At 56.2% G+C, this 17,348-nt stretch overlaps 1 protein-coding gene across 1 annotated transcript; it reads right to left on the bottom strand.

The window, feature by feature from the left end:
* Positions 1-5,988: 5,988 nt before the first annotated feature.
* On the bottom strand, positions 5,989-15,125 carry APLN (apelin). Its single transcript, XM_067722333.1, has 3 exons — positions 14,745-15,125; positions 8,652-8,823; positions 5,989-8,026 (listed from the first exon to the last, which is right to left on the bottom strand). Exons 1-2 carry the CDS (start codon positions 14,809-14,811, stop codon positions 8,657-8,659), a joined length of 234 nt encoding a protein of 77 aa, XP_067578434.1. The 5' UTR covers positions 14,812-15,125; the 3' UTR covers positions 5,989-8,026; positions 8,652-8,656.
* Positions 15,126-17,348: the final 2,223 nt, after the last annotated feature.

Here is a 17,348-nt window from a genome sequence, read left to right as displayed (position 1 = left end):
AACACTAAAACTGAAGCCCAGAAAGGGGAAGTGTGACCCAGGCTTAGTACTTGGAGGAGCCAGGATTGTTAAGCCTCCAGATCCCTGGCCGGAAGCTGTGATCATTAGATTCCCCCGTCAGTCATCACTTTGGGCATCGTCACCCCCATTGTGGTGAAGGCCATGCTCAGTCTGGCAAGGTGTATGCTTGGCAAGGACATTGGCTTTGGTGGGGGAACAAGCCTGAGTTCCCATCTGGGCATCACCTGCCTGTGACCTTCAGAGCTGGAGGAGCATCCTGTAAGGCTTCATGGCGGAGGCGGCCTTAGCTGGCACTTGAAAGACTGGGGGAATTAGGGGAGGCAGAGAACCAGGGAAGGGAAGGCTGAGGATACTAGAGGTGCACTGGGAAATGGGGTTTTGGTGACTTGGGCTGAGGCTTTCCCAGCCTCTGCTTCCTGAAAGATACGTATGATGCTCACCCCTCACACTCCTGCTGGGGCCAGGGCAGCAGCCAGGACCGGTATAGAGGGCACCAGGCAGCAAGGGCTGTCATACCCTCGCCACGCACCCGTCCCTTGAGCCTCCCAGAGGCAAGGTGAGGAGCGAGTCTTCTCTGCTGTCTCTCACTTACTGTCCTACAAAAAGTAGGTGCTTTTTTTTTTAGCTTATGGTCCAGGTGAGTGATTCTTTTGAATCGGTCTTTGTGCAGGCAGAACGCCCTTTTCTTGTGCTTGGGTTCTGAAAATGTTAGCCTAGGTTGAGGGGAGGCGGAGCTACTTCTGAAACTTGCATTAAGGCATGGGATCTGAAACTTGACAGACAATGTGGGAGCAGGGGTGGGGGTGGAGAGGGCTATGGAGCTGGGCTGGGGGCTAGCCCAGAGTCGCCTTGGGGTGGGGTAGGAGGAAACTGAGATTGAAACTCCTGGGAAAAGCAGCGTCTGAGATCTCTGAGGTGATGGAGGTGGAAGGGACCAAGAGGTGAGCCCTCCCTCCTGAGACACCTCCTCCCCCCAATCCCTGTGTGCTCTCTCCCCTCCCACTTTACCTTCCTTTATCTTTTCACACCCCTCACACCTGAGGGCTTAGGAGTTCCCAAGGAGGTGAGAGGACTCTAGGCTGTGAAGAAATTTGGGGGTCTAGAGACAGGGGGATGAAACTATGCCAGGGTCACCGGCTCCTATCCCCACACTTGCTGGGGAGGGAGCCAGAGACACCCCTGCCTAGATGGAAAGAAGGCTTCTTTCCGGCCACGCCGGCCTCCCAGGTCTCACAGATACAAGCATTTTTGCTGCCCTGAGACTGAGGGCGCCAGAGTGAAGCCCTTGCCGTATCGGGGAGGGGACGGCAGCCCTTGAGTGACAGCTTGGCGCTTCAGTACTGCCTTCACCTTGCTTTAAAGCAATGTCACCTTGGTCCCCTCGTTCCATTACATTCCACAGAAGATCCTCAGATGAACTTAGCCTCTCTGTGTCTCAGTTTCCTCAGCTATAAAATGGGTTTGCGATGGGGACTAATTCAGCCAGGACAGGCGATGTGCTCAGAACAGTGCTTGGCACACAGGAAGCACTTGCTCCCTACCTGTCGTGTCGTGTCTGCCAGTTTCGTCTAGCTATGTCCCTTTAAGTGGGTCACTTTCCCTTTCTGAGCCCGACTTTCTTCTGTAAAAGGTCTGTAAAAATTAAGGGGCTCGGGAGACTGAATGGCCTCCCAGGAGCCTGCCAGCTCTGCCCTTCTAGGATTCTGTAAGTCTGAGGTAGGGAAAGCAGAGATTGTTGTCCTATGAAAATAGATGAGGGGGGACTGGAACCCCCAAAAGATGAACTGACCTGCCTAGGGTCACACAGCCAGTTACAGGCCAAGCTGGGTTTAGGATCCCGAGTGCTGAGCCACTAGCTTCAGGCCACTGGGCTATGCAGCCTGCCAATTCTTTCACACCCAGGGAAGGTCAGAAAGCATCTGGTTATGGGGGAAGTATGAAATGGAGGTCCCAGCAGCCTCTGGGGCCAGGAGAAGCTTGGGCAGACCCACGTAACCCAGTGGTGGCTTTCCTCACTGGCCAAGGGTCCCGTTTCCCACCGTTTCTTCTGTTTCTTCTCCCAGAGCACTGATTCCCTCTGGAGAGTGGCCTGAAGCAGTCTCACTGTTTGCTGGAACCGCAGCAAAGCCCTGTGCACAAGCAGCTGCTTCCCACCCACCCACTCCTTCCAGGCGGCCAGGCAGGTGAGGAGGTTGAGACCCAGAAGGGGCCAAGGGGCCCCTCCACGGCCAGCCCTGGGCAGAAGCAGAGTCAGGACTGAACTCAGCTTTCTGGGCACCTGGCCTCGGGTGGAAAGGAACCTGAGGGCCAGGCCGGTCTCCTGGAGCAAGTGCCTGGCCCCAAAATCCAGGATTGGGTGCTGCCCAAGCTAACGCTGCCACGGGGGAGAGTGCTGAGGGCCATCTGTCCCTGGGGAGGCCCTGTGGGCTGTCTAGGAGACTGGAAATTTCCAGTGCCCCAGGCACACTCGGATTGGGGAAGCAGACTCCTAGCGGGAGCGGGGCAGCTAACCCGAGCTGAGGATGGAGCCGGCTTTGAGGCTTCGCTAGCCAGTTAGTGGCTCTGTGAATCTGAACAAGTGACTTGACCTCCCTGAGCCGGTCGTTCCATCTATAAATTGGGAACAATGATGACTTCCCTGTCCACCTTTCAGGGTTAGAGTGTGGCTTAGTGGGGATAATATTACCTCCCACCAGGGAGCGCGCACCATGGGCCAGGCACCGTGCCCAACACTTGACCTGCATCATCGCATTTGGTCCTGACCGCAGCGCTCAGAAGCAGCCAGCGTATCCTGCCCGCTGCGGAAATGGGGCTCATGGAGACACCGGCTTTCAGGCCTCACAGAGAAGTAAACGGTGGTGCTGGGAGTTGAACCCTGATCTGACTCCAGACTTCCCCCTCCACGGAAAGCCCTCTATTAGTATAATTACTGTCAGATAGCATGGCATAGAAGGCAGCTCATAAGCAGTTTACTAAATTCTCTTAATTCTAGACCTTGCTGCAGAAAGGAAGTCTTCTCCTCGGGCCCCAGGCAAGGGTTCAAGGGCTCAGCTGAAGGGCTTGCCGATGCTTCGCATGAGACAGGGTTCTGTGGCCCGCCATCTGTTTTTATAAACACAGCCACAGTGTTCATTTACATTTTGTCTAAGGCCACTTTTGCAAGACAATGGCTGACTTGAGTACTTAGGACAGAGACCTCACAGCCTGCAAAGTCGATTTACAGAAAAAGCTTGCTGATCCCTGATTTGAAGCATGCAAGGAAATGTCCTAGATGCAGCTCCGGCTTTTGAAGTCCAAGGCAGCAAGCCAGGGGAGTCCCTCTCTGAGCACTGGTCAGTATGTAGGAAAACTGGTTTTTCAAAGGAACCCTGGAGACATCTTCCATTTGGTGGGGGGGGCGGGGGTTCCAGAGAAACGCTGGCTGAGTCAGTAGCCCCTTCTAGGACCAGAAAAGAAGATGGTAAGTCTTCTCTGCCATTCCCTTTGGCAGTCAGCTGGTACAGGCCCACTCTGGTCAGAAATCTGGGGTTGAGAAATTTCAGCTGAATAACCTTCAGTCCTGAAAAATAGAATTCTATAAGCACCTCAGAATGGCTGCTTGGGTCAGCCAGGACTTGTGGGAGAATCTGAAACGTTAGGCATCTAAGTAGCTATGGCTCATTTTATACCAGGCCTGGGGTCCTGAAAAAGCCTTGTGTGTGGCCTGAGTCTGTTTGCCTCCCTTATCTCTTTCATTTCAGGGGCTGCCTAATTTCTAGGTGGATTTGAAGCACTGTTGTTTTTCAGGTTCATCTGCCCACCCCACCCCCTAACCCTTCCAGGTCTTGGTCCAGAAGTAATCAGTGAACAAAAAGTGAACTCCTTTTTCTTTTTTCCCTCTGTATTTTCAAAAACAGCCCCCTAGGGGGCTTCCCTGGTCGCGCAGTGGTTGAGAGTCCGCCTGCCGATGCAGGGGACATGGGTTCGTGCCCCGGTCCGGGAATATCCCACATGTCGCGGAGCGGCTGGGCCCGTGAGCCATGGCCGCTGAGCCTGCACGTCCGGAGCTTGTGCTCCGCAACGGGAGAGGCCACAACAGTGAGAGGCCCGCGTACCGCAAAACAAAAACAACAACAAAAAAAACCACAGCCCCCTACTCTGATTCTATTGTATTTATTTGGTCAAGATATCTCCAGATGGTGGCAACCCATATGTCCTGGCTTCTTTTGCTTTGATGTCTAATTATCTTTACAGAAAGCCACCAGCTTTCCTTCCCCTCATCCTCTGCCCCAAGGAGGTCAGACTTGCCTCTACCCACTTGCATACCGTGACTACAGATGCCTGGAGAACCCTGGTGGCAACTCCCCTTCCTTGTCCCCACATCTACTGTGCACCATCCTCCTGCCAACTTAACCAAAGGCAACTGGGTCTTCTGGGGCCGGTGTAAAGCTGGTGTCTCTGTGAGCCTTTCTCTGATCCCACCAGTCCACACCACACCATCTATTTCCAGTGCACTTACTGGGATTTAAGTACATTTTGTACTTAAGTCTTCTCTCTAATTAGGGGACCTTCCATAGTACCATAGAAAGAGTTTACATTCTAGAATTCAAAGTCCAGATTTTAGATTCACTCACTGGCTGTGAGCCTTTGGGCAAGTTGCTTCAACTCTCTTAGCCTGTTTTCTCATTTGTAAAATGGGGATCTGTGTCGCTCAGTTGTTAGGATAATAAAATGAGTTGATATTTTTTAAAAAGAGCTCTGTAAACTGTTAAAGGGCTACACACTCACGGATCGGTATTAAGTTGCCCTGCCCTGCCTCCGCCCCCTTCTCCTTGGTTTCTTGTGAAATTAGAGCTTTGGGGGTGATTAGGGCCATAACGGACCAATCAGCATAAAGCCAGCCCACCCAAAACCTCCTTGCCTAAAACCAGTTCCTCTGACAACCAGTTTGCCTAAAAGTCAAAGTAGTAATTTTGAAAGAAGGCATTTTTGTACCAATTTTCCTAAGAGGCACTTCCAACACAATGTCATATTTTTAAATCACTATGTCACAATCTGCAACATTTTGTCAATGATAAGATTGTTGTGTAGCTTGTGGGCGGCATTTTCTATTTTATCTTTCATTGAGCAGTTTCATGACTTTTTAGCAAGTGTCTGAAGACCCTGTCTTCAAATCGTATATTTCTAGAACTGAATACTCGTCAGATCTGTAGAATTTCCCACAAGACTTAGCGAATGCACCTTTTGGATCACTCCTGTCTCCTTTCTGCTGGGTTATACTCTGAACCGTGTATACCTGTGTGCACCTAATGAGTTGATTAACCAAATTAGCATGTACGCAACGTTCCTTCCTGTTCTCCAAGATGTTGGCATTTTGACAAGCGTGAAGAGGTGAGACAGATGGGGCAGAACTGCATCGAACTCCTTGCATTTTATTTCTCAGGCTATCTCGTGCATCAAGCAACTCTACTTTGTGAAACACATACGAAGTCATTACCAAATGTATTTATTGCAGGAAACAGAACATTTCTCAAGAACGGTAACTGGCTACAAAGTCCCGAGAGTGTTCAAAAGTAGATAAAAATAGAAGAAGACACACACCAAAGATATAAAACAATTTTTAGTAGAAATCCCACCTTTAATCAGAATGTTCTTAAATAAATTTTTTTAAAGATCCTTCAAAGGACACTGCAAAAAAAACCAAAATTAGGACACTCAGATGCCAAAACACTTAAAAGTGGACTGCATTTTATGTGAACTGGTCATTAAGCACAGGGATTCCTTTTGTGAGTTTGCGGCAAATTAGTTTGAAGCCATTGGACCTGGAACCGATTTAGGAGGCAGACACTTCCCTCCCTGCACATGAAGTTCATGGGCATGGGGCGGGGGGGGGGGGGGGGGGGGGGGGGGGCGGGGAGGGCGGCCGGCCATGGATCTCAGCAGAGACGTGTGCCCTTCCTGAACGTGACCTCCAAGAGTAAGGGCGAATTGTCAGCTTTTAACTCTTTATTATAAAGACATATTTACACTGAACAATCTTTACAAACACAGTGAACACAATTAGGGGAAAGGGACGATTTCTTAATGAAAAGCGCCTTAATAACTTTGTATAAATTAGTAGAAGAATCATACACAACCACTTTAAATAAGACGGCCCATCAGCACCTCCACTGCCCTGCGTCTCCAGACTTTCCCAGCCGTCCCTCTCCCACTGCCCACAGCCCACCCACGCCCTTCCCCCTGGGCCGGGCAACCGATGCGACAGGAGATGCAGAAAGGAAGAGGGGGAAGAAGGCCCAGCCCCAGTGGGGACATCGGTGGCAGAAGAGGCTTTCTGGACACTGGCCAGACCCCACTCTGGGCTGAGGGGCGTTTGGGGGGGTGGCAGGTGCCCAGCCTGGCTCCCCAGGGTGGCCTTAAAGCAGCAGTAGCAGCAGCGTTAGCAGCAGTGGAGGGAAGGGGGAGGGGCGGGTAGGCAAACGTTGGGGTTGCTCTGGGACTCCGGGGGCCGTGACTCCCCCTGCCCCACACGTACATAGGTGGCCATCAGGCTCCTGTCTTCCCTTTTCTCCCTCCCACGAGGCCTTTGAGAAGAAAGCCTGCTGAGATCTACACTTCCTCCCATCTTTCCTTCCTTCCTTCCCCCCTCCCTTCCTTCCTTCTTTGTTTCCTTCTTCCTCTCCCCACTCCCTGCCTCCTCAGGGAAATGCCACTGGGAGAAGAAGGTCCAGTCAACGTGAAGGGAAAGCCATTGAGTCCAATTGGTTAAGGCCACCTCCTGATTCCTGGTAGTCTCGGTGCCCGAGCTGCCCCTATGAAAATACCCAGGGTCTGGGAGTGCTGCAAGGAATTGGGGCAGCTGGCCAGTCACGGAACTTTCCAGGCCGGGTTGGGGAATGGACCAGAAGGGGCAGGCCAGGGAGGAGGGAACAGCTCCGTCCCACCATGGGGCAGTTCACAGCCGGCCCCCTCTCCCTTCCTGGCCACCCCCAGCCCCAACCCCGGGAAAAGGCACTTAATGGGTTTGGAAGACATCGTCAAGAAGAGGGCATCATCACGTGGGAGTTCGGAGACCTGGGCCCTCGTGCTGGCTCTGCAGTGGCACTGGGCAGGTCACCATCCCTCTCCGAGCCTCCGTTTCTGCAGGAGTTTGCATAAGGAGGTGGCGCTAAGTGAACTCCAAGTTCCTTTTGGCTCTGATCGTCTGTGATTCTTGGCAAAACCAATCATCCTAGTTGGCTTTTGCTCCTGGGAGGGTACAGAGCCACCTGAGGCGCATACCCTCCCCTCCTGAGTTGGAGCTTGAACCAACTGGGGGGGGCGGGGGCGGGAGTGAGTGGGAGGGACTGCTAGGCGGCACAGTGAGGCGAGAGAAGTGACAAAGTATTTCGCGGCCCCTCTCCTTCACCTCTTCCTCAACCGGGCCAAACATGGGGATGAGGAAGAGGCCACAGTAGCTATTCCTCCTCTTCTCCGCTGCTTCACTCCCCCTTCGCCAGATCGCCAATCCCCCGTTCCCATGCCCCCAAGGCACCCTGTCTGCATCCCAATGACCCCGTCCCTCTCACTGGAGTCTCTCATTGCTCCGCTCTCTATGCCCCTCTGGAGGCCTGGGGGGGAAGTGCTGATGCGAAACCGTGGAATCTGCTGGAGCCCATTAAAGAAGGGCGGGTTCCACCCAGCCCCCAGGGCATACCTGAGGCAGGAAGGGCCGAGAGAAGGGTTCGATGTTAGGGTATTGGACACAAGAGGTAGGGACTAGAGCAGAGGGAGGGCTGCGGAGAGGAAGGACGGCCTTCCAGTGCAGGGTCTCCCAAGTCACGAGGGGGCACTGAATGGGTCCTTGCTAGGGGCAGGAGCACGCCAATCCATTCGGGGAGGCTGGTGGGGGAGAAGAGCCGGACCGTCAGCAGCTAGAACAGGGGCCAGATGAGGCAAACGGATGGGAGGGCTCCAGAGAAGCAGGCCGATCGACGGAGGGGTAGAGAGAATCACGGGGGGCGGACACGTGGTGGCCCCTTCAGTCCTAAAGAGGAAAAATGACCAGAGAGGGGTCATTGACGTGTCCTAGGTCAAAGGAACCGCCTGGGACAGGAGAGGAGACAGCCTTCACCCGCCCTCCCCACAAGCCTGAACCTAAAGCCCCAGGCTACTGAGTCGGTGCCACCCTGTCCCGGCGACAGGGGGAAGGACAGCAGGCCAGGCCTCAGGGGCAGGCTCAGGCCCTGCTCTCTCCTTCCCACATCTCCCGGCAGCTCTCTTCCCGTTCTCTGCTAGCGGCTACCCCCAAGGATCCCTGCCTTCCCTCCCGCCCCGGTGAGGGTCCACACTGCACACCTGCACAGATACCCTGGGGCACCTCTCCCCAGCTCATCAAGGCCCTCCAGAACACTCCAGCTGGGCCAGCCAGCCCAACCCTAGGCAGCAGCGTGGAGGGGAGCCAGCACCTAACTCCTGGGGAGCGTCAAGCCCCTCTCCGGCCTTGGTCTCCTGTCTAAACTGAAGGTGCTCTGTAAGCCCCGGTGTTATGCATGGGGCCGGCACTGCCTGGTGCAGGTGTCTGGCCAGCGGTAAGCAGCAGGGCCACCCGGCTTCCAGGCTGTTCCTCCCCTGCCCTTTCTGTGCCGCCCACTGACCAGAGGCTCAAGTACCTGCTTCAGAAAGGCATGGGGCCCTTATGGGAGAGGCGCGGCCGCTGGCGGCGGAACTTCCTCCGACCTCCCTGCCAGGGCCCTGGGCCGCTCCTCGGCCCTCTGGGCTGCACCAGGTGGCGGATGGTGCCTTCCTCCATCCCCTTCCCGTCAGAAGTCTGCAGCAGGGGCCCTGCAGGAAGGAGAAAGCCTGTCATCCCAAAGGCTGATGCAGATGGGCCAGGGCCCCAGAGGAGGGGCAGCCTCTTCATGAGGTGGCGCTCTCAGAGCTTTTGTTTTTCCTCTTCCAATCAGTGAACCGATGAACCACTTGCAATGTTTACACTGTCCTGGGGCAAACAGAGCCCACTACTCACATTTACAAATTATACACCTGACTAGATGTCCTTTTGACAGTCCTATCATGTTTCTGATGGGTACAAACATGTTCTGTGCTCAGAACATCATCGGGGGGTGCAGCTTGGGGTATCATGCCTGCACTCAGGCTGGGGCACAGCAGACAATAACTTCCCACTGCACCCTTGTGACTGATACACTTAAAACATTTCAAACACACAATATTTCAATGAAAACAACTCCCCCCGTCACGTGCCTATCACCCAGATTCGACAGTTATCCAGATGGAGTTACATATGCTTTGGTTCTCCTGTTTCTTTCTTTGCAGAGATATTTTAAAGCAAATCTGGAACATGATGTCATTGTACATCCTTTGATACGCAGGTGACCCACTTTTGAGTACTAGAGCTCTCATAGCTCACCCCTGGGCATCTCATCAGTGTTTGGCCATCTTGGGGCTCACTTGTTCCTGTGGCCTCCCTGTGGGTGTGGCTGGGGGACTGTTTGCGGGGCGTGGGGGCGAATCTCTGACTCTGTGCCTTATTCTGGGATCTAGTCAGCCCGTGACCAGATTCAGAGGCCAAGACATATTGTACAAATGAATGAGTAAACAAATGAGTGAACGTCACCTGAAGCAGCAAGTGCATCGGGAAGGGGGTGGGCTGCTAGTATTGCCCCCCCATTGCCCTACTCCTTTCACCTCTAGATCATACCCTCATCCTGTGCCTCATGCAAATTCCTTCCATTCCAATCCCAGCTGGCTCCTTTTCTGCTCTAGGGGGCTCTTCTCTACATCTGTCCACATCTGGCTTAGAGGAGAAGCCTCCTGATGCCAGATCAGGCCCTGCCAATAGAATCCAAGTGGCGCTGGGTGTTCCTGGGTGCGATGAGGGAAAGACACACGATGAGGCCCCAGTGGTACAGCAGGCATGAGAAGAGAGGCACAGTGCCCAGATGGGGAGGGTATCCTCTGCAAATGCTGAGACCCAGGACTGTGAGTGGTGGTGGCAGTCAGGGAGGGCGGGCTGTTGGGGGGAGGGGTCCCTAAGAGACAGGGGAGGCCCAGAGCCAGGATGAGGAACACGGCTGGTGGGCTCAGACTCTGGCCAGCGAGACGTCTGGACTCTAGGGCTGCAGAGAAGAGCTACCTAAGCTGACCGAGCTCTCAGCCACCTCTCATGGAGGCTGCAGTCCAGCCAGGTCAGGCGAGCTGGCGCTTCACAGACAAGCCAGCCGCCGGAGGCAAGCAGAGCAGGGAGATGCGATGGTGCTGGGCAGGAGGCAGACAGGCAGAGTGCTTGTGCGATGCCCGGGATGGGGCTGGTCTGCAGAAATACAGCTTCTGAGGCCAGTGATCATGAAGCCCAGCCTCCCTCTCCCCACACCATTGGGTTTGCCTCCAGCTATATCCCTGTCTCTCGAAACCTGTTTCCATCCATCCAGGAGTCTCCACCACTAGCTCACAGTTTCCATATAACAACCCATTGGCTGCTCGCCCCCCAACCATACCCCTGGCGGCTCTTCCTTTCCTTCCTCCCTGCCTCCAGCATCCCCACGCTCCGGTTCCTTCCTTGGCTGTTTGACTCTTGTGATTCCTCCTCCACTTGCACACAGTTTCCAGGCATTTATCCTCCTCTTGGGCCAAACTCAGGCAAGGATTGTCCTTAGGGCCCTCCCTGCCCAGGCCCCTGGCGCCTGCTGCTGTCCACGCTCTCTCGCCCAGACACGCGCGCACACACTCTCTAGCCCTCCACCCTCCCTCCCAGAGAGAACGTCACAGGCCCATTAGGACCCCTCTGTTTACCAGCCACCCTTCATGCTTCTTCTGGTCGGGGGTGGGTTACTGTGTCAGTTCCTCCCCTAAACCCATCACCTAATGTAAATTAAAACACGAGTTGTGTTTGCACTTTGGGGCAGTAGGTACGGACAGGGGCAAGGAGGCTGCTTTCGCCTGTCATAGGGCTACCCTCTGAGTGCTATCTGCAAAGGGGCTGCGCCGGGGAGGGAGAGGAGGGAAGCCCCTTCACTAAGCTCCCCACCGCAGCTGCTTCAGCTTCTGCCTTGTGTTTTGGAGGCCCCTCAAGGCTGTTCTGCCCTTTCAAGAGGACAGGAATGATACTGATGAGAAGTTGGTACCAGAGAAACTCTCAGGACGAAAAGGACTGTGCTGAGGGTGTGGCCAGGCAAAAGGAAGGCCCCTAAGGGCCTTGAAGGTGTCAGTGAGGTCTTGGTTCTTGTGTTGCAGGGATGGCCAATGGCACAGGCTATGGCCCCAGGGGTAACAGCAGGCATGAGAAGAGAGGCACAGTGCCCAGATGGGGAGGGTATCCTCTGCAAATGCTGAGACCCAGGACTGTGAGTGGTGGTGGCAGTCAGGGAGGGCGGGCTGTTGGGGGGAGGGGTCCCTAAGAGACAGGGGAGGCCCAGAGCCAGGATGAGGAACACAGCTGGTGGGCTCAGACTCTGGTCAGCGGGACGTCTGGACTCTAGGGCTGCAGAGAAGAGCTACCTAAGCTGACCGAGCTCTCAGCCAGGCCCTGGAGAGCAGTCACCCAGAAGCCCCTGGCACCTTGCATCCCACTGGATGGGGGGGCTCACTCTCCTCCTTGTATCCGGAAGTCTGCAGTTCCTCCCCCACCCTGATTCCATCATCCACCTGTTTCCTACTTTTGATTCTGAGTCTGGTTCACCCTAAGATAAGCTGACACCTGAAACCCTGGCTTTGTCCTGTCCAAAGGGACAAATCAGAGGCTTTTGATTCTCATCACTGCAGAGGTCCCGGCAGTGATACAAAAGAATTCCCCTGTAGAAACGGGCCATCCCCAGTGTATTTAAATATTTTCTCTAACGCATCTGCTACTTACGGGAAGGCTGGGGCAATCCCGCAAAGAGTCGCGAGCCTAGAGGGACCGAAGCGCCATCAGCAGTGAAGCCACAGCATCTCCACCGTGAAGCGCAGTCAGGGGTAAACAGGGCTTGCTTTTCACACAATCTAAACGCCAGCCCTGCCCGTTCACAAAGAGGTGCGTGCCGCTTCTCAGGAACACGGCATCCTCACTAGGAATGAAACATCTTTTTTTCTTCCCTCTTGCCATCCGGCCTGTCTTGTGATTGCTTTAAAAGCCCATACAAGTGCCCTGGTGGCACTGGCCATGTCCCCTCCACTGCTCTGGGGTCCTGCATGTGTCTCCAGGATGAAGCGCCCCTCCTTTGTCTGCCCAGCCCAGTGCCCTGAGCCGTCTTCCCACGCCAGCCGTGCTGCTGTGGACACATCACGCCCTGGCAGCCTGGTCATCCGCTTCACCTGCATTAGTCCTTTGCCGCTGAGAGGCCTGACTCAGGTTACCTGGGTGCTTAGTTCTGAGGCATTGGGGATGGAGTGGAGATGCCCCCTCCCTGAGTGGGAGGGGTCCAGGAAGCTGTCCTCACGCTGTCATTGTGGCTGCAGGCCTCAGCTGGGGCCGGGGAAGGGCAGGAGGGGGACAAGGAAGGACACAGAGGTGCTCAGACAAAGACCAAGGGCTACTTGGCCCTGGTCCAGCAGCTCTCAGACTCAAGAGCAAAGTGTATCCCAGGTCAGGAGGCAGTGGAGGGGTCTGTGTGTGGTGGCGGGAGCGCATTCCAAGTCAGGACACGGCGCGTCATGAGGAAGCACGGATTTCAGGCCTGGAGCTGACCGGGGACTCTGGCTGGGGAGAGCATGCAAGTCCGGGCCAAGGGCAAGGTGGTTCCGAAAAGGTCCCTTGTTCTGAGCCAGGACAGGAGGCAGGAGGAGCAGGACATGTGTCCCCAGACCCACAGAGGTAGCCCCCTTGGCCCCAGGACAGGATGGGGGTGGGGTGGGGGGACGTGGCAGGGGGAGGTGGAGAGGCAGGGGGAGCTTTGGAAGTTTCCAGTGCTAGGCTTAAGCATAAATGTGAGGGCAACGAATTTACCCAGATCCGGCTGTGGAGCTAGGTGACCCAATGCAAAGGGTGAATGAAGCAGGGCGCGGTAGGGTCTGATCCAGATGCGGCGTCCCCTCCCCTTGAAACCGGCTCCCCCTTTACCCGTAATGCCCCAACAGCTGGACCCTGAAAAGGTCTCCCCGTAGGCTCTGGGGGAGCCGCAAGTGCGCAGATCAGGTAGGCCCAGCTTCCTCTGGGATGCCCTCTCTGCACCACTGTTTGCCAGTGGTGGTGTCCCGTGGGTGTCTTATCTCGCCAACTGCCCTGGATGGCAGGCTCCAGGAGGGCAGGCCCGTGCGGTCCTTCATTCCTATCTTTGGCTCTCTTTCTGCCATTGCCTGCCTGACAGGAGTTTCTGAGGAAAAAGCCTGCTTCCTTCTTACCAGTGAGGTGGCTGAGCCAGGACTCGGGCCTGAAGAGAGAGATCACTGGACAGCTAGCTAAAGGCAGGTAGTGCCAGACCCAGCCAGTGCGCCTTCCCAAGAAGCCGGGCAGGGCTCCCCGGGCCAGGGCAGTGCCAAAGGCAAGAGCGGAGAAAGAAGGTGACCTACAAAGAGAGGTGGAAGCCCCACCAGGCCCCTCAGAGGCTCCCGGGCTGCATCCTGTTCTGGAGGGTCTGGAACAAAGTACGGCCTTGGGCCCTTCCTCTAGGACACTTGCTGCCCTGCTCTCTCCTTTCCCCTGCTCCCACCTCCCCATAAGTCCAAGCCTGGCACTGGCATTAGCCCACCTGGTCTTGGCCTTCCTATTCTGTGTTGCCAGGCCGGCAGCAGTGACAGTCAGATCACAGGACTGTGGCAGCTGGAGGTGGGAGCTGGCAGCCACAGGAGACACTGACGCACAGAGGACAGGGAGCCCGGACTGGGACTGCTGGGATGTGGGTGGGGACCAGGCTTGGGGAGGGCAAGGGAGCACCAGTCAGTGCCAAGTATGCCAGGTGGGGGTGTGGTGCAGGTGAGGGCCAGCTGCATGGAGGTATCGGGTCAGGCGCTGTTTCCTGGTTTGATGCCTGGAGACAAGGGGACTGAGGTGAAGCATGACCATGCCTGGGTCAGAGGGGGGACCGGAGCGAGGATCTCAAAGAACCAAGTCCCTGGGGTGGGGCGCAGGCCTCTGGGAGAGCCTTCTGTGTGGGAGCAGGAGAGCAGACCAGACAGGACTTGGGGGTGAGGGAGGAGGCCAGCCTGACCTGGCCCTGCCCGGCCCAGCCCGGGGGAGGCTGCCTCTGCTCACTTGCAGGCTGAAAGGAACCACAGCTGGGCTCCACGCCGCCTCCCCCGCGGCGCGCTCCTGCCTATGCAACAAGTGTCACGTCTGCATCTTGGCACATCATCATCCCCCAGTGGCCCGCGCCCCCGGACCGGCCGGCGGCCCCTAACTTTCCACGCAGGAGCCCAACCCACTGGCCTCAGGTCAGTTCCCTCCAAGGATCCACGAGGGGAGCGGGACGTGCCCCCCCATACCCTCCACCACGTGGGGAGCGGGGCGCGGGACACGGAGCGCACGCCTGCGGCCCTGAGCTCCTCGGACTGCGAGGGGCGGCCGGGAGGGGCCAGGCGCCGGAAGGTGATGCCCCAGGCCGAGCCGAGCCGAGCACCCCGCAGGGAGCGATGCCCGCGGCCGGCGGATCCCTGGCCCCGGGCGCCCTGTCCGTCGGCGGCCCGGCGCGTGGCGGCTTCTGCACGGCTCGCGCCCGGCTCCCGGGAGGCGGAGAGAGCGCGATCTTCGGGGCGGAGGGCGGGGAGCGCGCGGGCTGCAGCCCTGGAGAGCGGCGAGGGGGCCGCGGGCGAGCGGGAGGGCGCGCACTCACCTCCACACACCGCGCTCAAGGAGAGCCAGAGCAGCAGGAGCGCCTGCACGCAGAGCCGCAGATTCATGCTGCTCCTCTGGCCGCCGCCGCCGCCGCCGCGCGGCCCTGGCCAGGGGGCGGGGGCGGGGGTGGGGGCGGAGAGGCCGGAGGCCGAGGGAGGCGCGAGTCGCGGCTCGTGCGTGCGGGCGCGAAGCTCGCGTGGCTCCCGGGCCGCGAGACGGTAAGCCCCGAGCCGCGCCGCGGGCTGGCCGGCCGCCGCCTCCTCTCTCCTGCAGCCTCCTCTCTCCCGCCGCGGGGCAGCGCCGCCCAGCTGGCCTCGGCGGCTCCGGGGGCGGCGGCGAGCTCGTTCCAAGTGGCTGGCGGCTCGGCTGCGGCTCCAACGGCCCGTGGCTCAGACTGCCAGCGGGAATGCGCCCCGCTCACTCCAGGGGCTGCATTTTGTAGCCTGTGGCTTGGCCGCGAGCCCACTTGGTCATGTGGTCATCGGGAGGGCTGGAGGGGGGCCGGGAAGAGGGAGAGGGAGCAAGCCTCCCGCACCGCCCCCCTCCCGGCACGCACTGGGCAGCCGCAGCCAGGGCGCGAGAGGGAACCTCGAGGTGGTCCCACAACAAAGGCTGCGAGGCCACTCTGACAGCCCACAAGCGCTCCCCGGACAATGCCCGCCTGGCCGGGGGCCAGAGGGTTTTGGAGACCTGAAGGATTTCAAACACAGGAAGCATTTGGGGCGGTGGAGGGGCACACTTAACCCTTTGTCGCCACGCTTCCTTAACAGCTGTCAAGAAACCTGGGCGCTGCCCCCACTCACCCCCGCTACGTCTGACCCGGTCCTTCCCCACCGCCACTCCGCAGCCGCAAGGACTTAGCCGAGACCCTCACACATTGGCCCTCCTCTCTCCTCTGCATCTTCAGCTGGGTTTGAACTGTGCCCAGCGCCCCCATTTCTCCTACCATCCCCCAGGAGGCACCCTCTACTTGGAATGCCCCCACCCCACCCCATCCTTCCACAGACCTCTTCATTCTTACAGCAGCACCTCCAATCCCATCTCATCCAGAAGACTTGCCAGGATAACAATAATCCAGGAGAGGCTGCTCCTGGGTTCCTCCTCGCTGTCGGGACATGCAGCAGCTCCTATAGCATCCCCTCTCTTGTTCCCCATCATCACGACAAGGGACCATTTACCCAACTCCAAACAGTCTAGGCTGGATTCATTTTTGCATGTACTTGGGATTCCCCTCTGAAAGTGGGTCCTGAAGTTGTTTGCCTTCCCAGACTAGGCTGTCAGCTCCTACAGCCTGGGAGCTCCCAAGAGAAGGAGCTGCCTCTTTCACCGCACGGGGAAGCCCCTAAGATAGGACCTTGTCTCTCATTCTTCTGCCTCTCTCCAAAGTCCCCAATATCGGGCTCTGCACATAGGTGGCACTCAACACATGTTAAAAGACTGAATTGAAAGGTGTTTCCACATTTCAGCCAGCCAGGCAGTTTGCTTGAAGTGCGAGTCCAGATTTACACAAAAAATTTTACATTGGACAGTGTGTGTGTACCATTAAAGATGTGAGAGCCCACAGTAGACTTAACATGTTTTTGAAATGTTACAGCAATCCAGCATATGCACAATTTTTTATCAGTCTCCATAGCAGGGATCTCTGCTTTGTTCACAGCTGTATCCCCAGAACTAGAGGAATGTCTGGGGCATGGTTGGTGCTCCCGACATAATTCTGAATATATAAATGCAATTTTCAAAACCATTCCTATTGCCTACATCAAGGTAGTGGGAAGGGGATAAGATAGGGTTCTTGTTCATAGCCTATGTCCGCATTAGCCCCAGTCCAGTAGGAAAAAGGCAGTGGCATGGAAGGCAGAGCATCTCTCTTCATCCGTGAGGCCCAGGCGGTGAGCAGTGGGCATTAGTAGCATGAGATCATTCCCCCTCTGCTGCCCCCTGGAAGGAGTCTTCCACCCAGGAGGAGAAACACCGGACCTCTAGTCTCCACCCTCACCTGCCTCAGGGCCTTGCTGTTGTCACCTAAGTTTGCTGCATCTCCTGGGCATGATGATCTCTGTGCTACCCCCTCCAGGGTTGTTATGGGATTGAATGAGATAATGTATCTGAAGGCACTGTGTAAATAAGGTATCAACCCTTGAGGGGTGGTTTTTAGGAACCATGATCCTCCACTCCCTGACTGAACAAGCCCATACATTTGCAAATGAGCGCCCCCATAAGTAGGTTCCTAGAAGCGTTCATATTTAATCGCTCCTTTACCAGGCTGTGTATAGGCTATTTGCTAAGTGGTTTAAGGGCTGCCCTTTCCAGTATGACTGATACTAACAACATTTAAAATAAAATGAAAACTTCATTTCCTCTGCTGCACTGGCCATATTTCAATTGCTCAGTAGCCACCTGCAGCTAGGGGCCACTGAATTGGACAGCACAGAATAGAACCTTTCAATTATTGCACTAAGTTCTATTGGACAATGCTGGGGGAGAGCACCCCAGTCATTCTTTTTTCTGTAATTCTTTTTCCCACCTTGCTTAGTTTTCAAAATGTGCAAGGGAACAACATACAAAGGCAAACCCAATACAAATTTAAGACAAGCAACTCTTT

This window comes from Pseudorca crassidens, chromosome X, assembly GCF_039906515.1.
Source record: "Pseudorca crassidens isolate mPseCra1 chromosome X, mPseCra1.hap1, whole genome shotgun sequence".
In the NCBI taxonomy this organism is placed as follows: Eukaryota; Metazoa; Chordata; class Mammalia; order Artiodactyla; family Delphinidae; genus Pseudorca; species Pseudorca crassidens.
The sequence above is the reverse complement of the archived record's forward strand: the minus strand, read 5'-3'. Positions and strand labels throughout refer to the sequence as shown.

What these genes read in the sequence shown, in the direction of transcription:
- APLN (XM_067722333.1), bottom strand. Translation starts at nt 14,811, where the DNA reads ATGAATCTGCGGCTCTGCGTGCAGGCGCTCCTGCTGCTCTGGCTCTCC. An exon ending in CTTGAGCGCGGTGTGTGGAG is followed by an intron (nt 8,824 to 14,744) that starts GTGAGTGCGCGC and finishes TCCTTCCTGCAG; the next exon opens with GGCCCCTGCTGCAGACTTCT.